General features: G+C 62.8%; 1 protein-coding gene across 1 annotated transcript in view; it reads left to right on the forward strand.

Moving 5' to 3' along the window:
• The first annotated feature begins 2,011 nt into the window (after positions 1 to 2,011).
• TMEM179 (transmembrane protein 179) overlaps positions 2,012 to 7,063 on the forward strand; it is a 9,427-nt gene continuing 4,375 nt past the window's right edge. Inside the window, exon 1 of the mRNA XM_004698824.2 lies at positions 2,012 to 2,321. Coding sequence (XP_004698881.1) covers positions 2,017 to 2,321 — 305 coding nt within the window. The 5' untranslated portion in view covers positions 2,012 to 2,016. The remainder of the gene's footprint in view (positions 2,322 to 7,063) is intronic.

Consider the following 7,063-nt stretch of genomic DNA (forward strand, 5'->3'; position numbering starts at 1 on the left):
CCCCACACCTACACAGTGGTCTGAAGTCAGATCTCTCCAAATCCCTTATGCCCCACACCTACACAGTGGTCTGACGACTTCCAAATAGAAAAGTGGGAATAGATGTGGAGTCTTCAGTGACGAGCGGTTCATTTCCAACAAGCCAACAAGCGAGAGACTCGCATTGCTTGGGTCCACCGGTGTCCAGTCAGCAGACCTGGGGGCCGTGAGCGAACACGGGGTCTCCATCACAGTTATCCAGACGGGTGCAGCGGCGTGGACAGGTGCTTGCCCCCGGAATATTCTGGTGAGCAGAGTCATCCAGCGTGGGCACTTTTGTTGGTGGTGTGGGTGTGCGTTTCCCCGCAAGGCCGGCCCTCACCGAGCTCCTGTGGGCACTGGGGGTGAGCTGGGAGAAGGAAAGTCCAGCAGAGATGTCCGAGGTGGCGCGTCTTTTGTTACACAGACACCACAATCGAACAAAAGGATACAGCGGTTGTGCTGGTGGTGTGATGGGAGGGGGGATGTGTGTGTGTAGTGGGGGCCGTAATGAGGAGGAGATATATTACACTGGCAATAAAACAACTAAAACTTTTATTTTGTGTGGGTTTGCAACAAAATGGGCTGTGACTAAACCGTCTGGCTGTTAGCTGCAGGCCAGACACCAGGATGGGTCTCCCTGGGAATTGGACTCCGTCAGGCCCCTCTTCAAGAGAACTGGGAAGGATATTAATTCTATTAATTAATGCATCCGTGGATTCCACCTCAGCAAAGCATGTCTTAATGAGGTGTCAGGGCATCCATTATTTATCTTGTAAATATCGACTTCAGGGTCGTGCTGAGTCAGACCGTGCAGCACATGTCCCTGCTGGGGACACAGGGCTGGAGGGCAGGGACAGCCGCTCCCCGCCCCCCCCCCTCGCCATCCCTCTATGGGCTGCCCCTCTGCCTCCCCCCTCCCCTCCTTACCCTCCAGCACCCTAGCAGTGGCCTTCCAGAGCAGGCGAAGCAGTCCTCCCTCAGGCTTTCCTGGACGCATTCCTTCCAGACCGCTCTCCGGCAGCGGCCGGCCGTTCTGCGGAGCACAACGGGCAGTACAGAGACTCGAACAGGCGACGTCGCAAAGCACTCGGTGCTGTCCATGAAGGAGACTGAACTCACTGGCAGCTGCCACCGCACGTCCATCGGAGGACGCTTTCCAGACTCAGACGGGCTAGGAGAAAAGACCTCCGCTCTCCTGGAGTTCCGCTACGATCGAACTCATGGATCCCAGTGGTCCCGTGGGTCCCCAACGCACACATTCCGGGCAGCGTGGGGTCACCATGAGTCCACCCAGATGCTAGCGACAACCAAGTTAATGGCACAAAGTCAGATCTCGTAACCCACTTAGCTTATGGCTGGGCCGCATTACCAGCGGGGTGCACAGCACCCACCCCACCCCTCGCTCCCTCCCTGCCGCGCGCGCCCCAATCCTGGAGCTGTCTGGGGTTCTGGCCGCAGAAGCCGCTACCCTCCGACCTGTGCGCGCGCGTTCCCGGGTCCGGGTGCGCGAGGATCCGGCGCTGCCTCCACTGCGCAGCCTCCGTGCGCCTGGCCCGGCCCGCGAGCGCGGAGACCCAGCGGCCACGGCTCGCGCCCGACAGGGCCTGCGCGTGAGAAGACCCCCGCGGCCGCGACTCCCTCCCTTCGCGGCTCGAGTTGGAGACTCAGCAGCCCGGCCTTCCGCTTCGCCCCGCCCGCCCCGCCCGGCCTTGACTGTGCTGGCGACCCCGCGGCCCAGGCCACCGCCGGTCCTGCCCTGGGCGCACTGAGATGCGGAGGCCCGGTCTCCAGCCCGGTCCTGCCTGCGCGCACTGAGACCCCAAGGCCCCAGGGCCCGCCTGGCCGGGCCTGCGCACAGAGCCCCCGCGGACCCGGCTGCCCTGGGTTACTGAGACCCCACGGCCCCAGCTCTCGCTTGACTGGCCCGGGGCGCACTGAGGTCCGGAGGCCCCAGCCTCCCGACCCCCGCGGCCCCGGCTTCCGCCCGGCCCGGCCATGGCGCTCCGCAGCGTCCTCCTGGCGCAGTGCGCCTGCTACTTGCTGGCTTTCCTCTTCAGCGCGGTGGCGCTGGTGCCGCTGGCCGAGAACGGGCACAGCTTCGGCGGCCGGTGTCTGCTCTTCACCGAGGGCATGTGGCTGAGCGCCAATCTGACGGTGCAGGAGCGCGAGCGCTTCACCGTGCACGAGTGGGGCCCGCCGGCCGCCTGTCGTTTCAGCCTGCTCGCCGGCCTCCTGTCGCTGCTGCTGGCCGCCGCGCACGCCTGGCGCGCGCTCTTCTTCCTCTGCAAGGGCCACGAGGAGTAAGTAGGCCCGGCGTCCAGCGCCAGCGCGCGCCCTCCCCTCACCGCCCCTCGCCTCTGGTCCCTACGCATGCACGGCCGTGGCCAGCGAAGCAACCCTCTGCCCCTCCAGGATCAGCTTGCTCTGTCGTCTCGCCGACCTGGCCCGCGCCTTCAGGACCCGGGACAGCTCCCTACGAGGGCTCGCCCGGGAGGGACCAGGCCCGGTGACTGAGGCTGGCTGGGGAGGGGGCTGGCAGAGTGAAGGCCCGGAAGCCCGCCCCCCATCCACTCTGCGCCTAAGATCGTGGCTGGGCATGCGCAAAACATGGCTACAGGCTTTGGGCTTCATGCCAGTCAGCCTCCCAGCCTCCGTTCTGTTTCCTGTCAGCACCAGGGCCCCAGGAGGGGCCAGGGGTCACTGGGGACCGGTCCACTCATCTGGCTCAGATCCCTGCAGAGGTCCGGTAGACCTAGAGTCCAGGTCTGCCCTCACTCACACCCTAATCCGAGCCCCAGGCTCTCCCACCCTGCCCCTGGCAGCCTTTAGTGGCTCTTCACTCCTTGTGGGAGGGGGTGAGGGAATGAGGGGCCCTCCCCCAGCACCCTGATCTGGCCTAGGAGGACCGGGACAGAAAGGGGCTGCAGGAAGAAAAGTGGGGTCTGGTGAGGGGTGTGAGTATCTGAGGCAGGTGCACCTCAGCCCAAGGCCTGGGACCTAGAAACTCCTCCCGCCCAGCTCTGGACCCCACAGTCTAGGTGTGGGCTGGCCAGGCTCTGGGGGCTCCAGGGAAGGTCTTCCCATACCCCCCAGCTCCTGGAGGACTGCCAGTGTTTGGCTTGTCACCCCATCCCGGGCTCCCTCTTCACATGCCACCTTCTCTGCGTCTCTGCACCTTCTCAACCAGACACTGGGTTTCACCCAAAGCAAACACCACGTCGGCTGCCCTGGAGCAGACCTACCCACAGAAGCCCCGTAGGTTTCCGAGATCGCATCTCCCCGGGGGCAGGCAGCTTCATCTCCTCCCTCTTACCCAGTTTGAACCGACAACCTGTGGGCTAGCAGTCCAACACCTGGCCCAGTGACTCCCGGGCTGCTGACCACTGGATCTCGGGCCACTAGCCCGCAGTGGAGGCCTGGGTGGTGGAAGGGCTCTCTCACACAGATGCCTCAAAGGCTGCAGGTTCGAACCCCATGAGCCCAGGAGAAAGGTCTGCAGAGCTGCCGTGAGAACCTGGGCACAGTCTGGCCCTCAGGGCCACCGTGGGGCCACTGTACGGTCATCGTGTGTCTGGCCACTGTGTGGTCATGGTGGAGTGACTGTGCATCTGGGCCACAAGGGGTTGACTCAGGGCCACTGGTTCCCCACCCCCACCCCCCACCCCCGCCAAGGGCCTGAGAAAGGACATGGGCAGCGAGAGAGGGAGGGACACCACGTGGACTGCCCTCAGATGAGCTTGCAGTAAGCTCAATGGACACCTCCTCCCAAAGTCAATGCTGTCCACTGCCTGTCCTGTGGGCAGGCAGTCCACCTACAGTGTTGTGGGAGAAAGCCCTGGCAGCCGACTGCTGAGGAACCAGCTACTGGCAGGTTGTGTGGGGACGTGGCTGGGCCATCGGTCCACACACAACTCCAGCCTCCTGGGCCCTGCACCCCCACTCCACTAGGGGAGGTGGCCTCCCCACGGTCCAGCTTGGTGGACCTGAGGGGGCTCTTAGACAGGATTGAGGTTGTATGCTTCAGAGGCGAGAAGTGTCAGGTAAGATCAGCCAGCAGAGAAGGCAAGAGGAGCTGGTGGGAGATGCTGTTTGTCCACCAAGAGGTGGGGGCCTGGGGAGGGTATATCAGAGCTGGGTCTGGGGCTCTGTGGGATGGGTGATGGGTGGTGGGGAGCATACTTGGAGCTGGGTCTGGGACCCTGGGACCCGGGGGCGTCCTCTGAGCCAGCCCTTCTTCTCTGCCTTAGTCTTTTGCCTACGCCCCCACGGGACCCGTCTGTGGGATTGAGAGTTGCATTACATGCTGTGGCTTGTTCGTGGTTGGGGGCACAGGGCACCTCACAGTGGACCCTTATGGCCTTACCTTGAAGATGCATACACAGACCCTGTTCTTGTGGCTGAGGACCTGGCAGGGGGAGGTCTTGTGGTCTTTGTGTAGGCCCCTTGACCTCCCTCCAATGACCTTTGTCCAGCCCTGGTAACTACAGTCAAGCTGGGCCTGGGGATACCAGTCTCAGCTGTTGGCCAGCATGGCACGCTTCTGCACTGTCTGTTCTTCTTGCCACCGACCGTGGGGTCCGGCCAGTGGTCAGCCAGCTGCCATGACCTGTCGAAGGCTCATCTCCAGCCCAATGTCCTTCCGGAGCATGGAGGTCCAGTTGGGTGGCTGGGCTGGGGCTTTCGGGATATTCCAGGGCATTGCTACAGCAGGTGTGCCTACCTTTGTCCCCAAGGTGGTCCTGGGTTGACAGAGGGGTGGCTGGTCTCCCTCATGGTCTTGGCCTTTATGTCTCGCAGATTTCCCACCTGGCCAAGGTCAGCTGGCCAGCCTTCCTGTGCAAGCAGGAGCTGGGCCCCAGGGAGGCAGGGTCTGCAGTCCAGTGACCGGCAGGCCACCAGCTCTGCTGCTGGTCAGGTGTGCAGGCCGGGTGACAAGTGCTGGTGGGTGGAGGAGACCCATGCAAGCTCAGGAGCCGGGGCAGGTGCTCAGAGCAAGCTCCTGGGTGGGTGGGTGGGTTGGGGGGAACGAGGGCTCCTGAGTCCACGTGTGGCCCCGTCTCAGCTCACCAAGACCACTGTATCCGACAGACCCTGGTATGGGAGGGTTGAGAGGCAGCAAAGGGGGGGCGTGGGGGCAGCTGGCTGCTGCCAGTAATCTGTCACTTGGCTCCGACCCTTGGTGACCCTGGTCCTTCATGGTCCTTGGTCTGTCTGGCCACTGTGTGCCAGTCCTCCCTGTGTGTGTGGGGTGGGGGTGGGGGTGTCTCCCTCAGTCTTACTGACAGCTACTCAACACGGGTCCCTCAGGACAGTGTGTTCAACCTAAGTGGGCAGAGCCTCGGGCAACTTCTGTGACCACGGGTTCCACAGGCTCCTTTCCAGAAGTGGGTCTGGGGGTCTTTCTTCTTTGTCTGAGTCTGGGGGCTCCATTGGGAGACCCTGCTGTATACAAAGTGCAGGAGGCACAGCTTCCAGCACCCCTGCCCACGGGAGCCTGCAGGCTGCTCACAGGGCAGCGACACGTGCTTGGGGCTGTCACCCACAGGCTCCCCCGGGACATCTCACTCAGAGTCCCTCCCACATGGCTTCCTCAGCGCTGGGAGGGGCCCTGCCCTGTGGTCTGTTTGAAGGCTCTCTAGGGACGTCCCCGGCTGTGACTTAGGTGCCCCCACAGGGATGCCTTCCCCTAAACAGGGCTATCTGTCCCCCGTACAGGGCTGTGTGACCCCATACAGGGTTGTCTGGCCCCCCCATACAGGGCTATCTGATCCCACACAGGGCTGCCTGCCTCCCACACAGGGCTGCCTGCCCCCCATACAGAGCATGTCATTGTAGGAAGGTCCCTGAGAGCATGTGTCCAGGAGTGTAACAGGTCACAGGTTGGGGGCAGCCTCCAGCACCCCACTCTGGTTTCTGGGGAGGTGGGTGGGACCCTTGGATTCTGGTTGCTGTTTCAGCCAAGTTGTGGGTCAGGGCGCTGGCCCATTGGTGCTCACACGGGGTGGTGGCAGCCTGGCCCCAGGTTAACACACCCCACCTGCCACCCACACACCTCTGCTCACATGCCTGGAGTCTGTCTCTGGCACTGTGGAGACAGCTGTCTGAGGCTGAGAGGCAGCCAAATGGGTTAACCCTGTTTGTGCCGGGCTCAGCTGTGCTGGCAGCTGGCTCCCCAGGAGAGGCCCAAGCTGCTAGGCACTAGGGGAGACCTGGAAGGAGGGGAGATGGTGACTGGGGTGTTCTGGTGGTCACCCGGCTTGAGCCTGTCCAGCCAGGACCTCTTTGTGGCTCACCAGTGGGGCGGGGTTCTGAGGTCAGGCCCTCTTAGCGGGGTGTCAGTGGGGTGCAACTGCACATCAGGGGCTCCTGTGTCAGAGGGGGGCTGTTAACCTCCCTGGAGGCGGGAGGGGAGGGAGCAGGCGATAGGCTGAGGCCCCTGAGCTCTTGGTGGGTCTTGGTCCTTGGGGGCAGGGCCCCCAAGAGAAGGGAGGGAGAAGGCCTGTAACAGCCCCTGGTGTAGCTACAGCCTCCAGTCAGGAGCCCTGGCAGAGAGGCTTGGGGTTCAGAACTGGGTCCCAGCAGGGAACAGATGTGTCCCTTGAGGGGAGTGACCCAGGAGGGCTGACCTACAGGGGCACTTCCAGAGGAGGGGAGGGGCCATGCAGAGGAGGGTCCTGTGGAAGAGGGCACCCTGAGGAGGAGCGGGGTGGGGTGGGCCTTGGTTCGGGACATGTCAGCCTGAGGCAGCTCCAGGAGGGGACACAGGAATAAGTACCCACCTTCATCCTCCTCTTCCTCCCACCCTCCACACGGACCCCCGCTGGCCAAACCTAGTGGGGAGCTAGGGTCAGGGCTCATCGCCGGGGTACATAGGGCCACTCAGGCAGGACTGGACATAGGTGGGGGGAGTGACTCTGAAGGCCAGGTGGAAGACTCAGTGAGTGATGAGTGAATGAATGAATGAATAGATGAGTCAGTGGACAAGTGAGTGAATGAATGAATGGGTGAGTCAGTGGATAAGTGAGTGAATGAATGAATGAAT

The sequence above is a fragment of the Echinops telfairi genome, unplaced genomic scaffold, assembly GCF_000313985.2.
Source record: "Echinops telfairi isolate 266 unplaced genomic scaffold, ASM31398v2 ScPeMD7_18;HRSCAF=68, whole genome shotgun sequence".
In the NCBI taxonomy this organism is placed as follows: domain Eukaryota; kingdom Metazoa; phylum Chordata; class Mammalia; order Afrosoricida; family Tenrecidae; genus Echinops; species Echinops telfairi.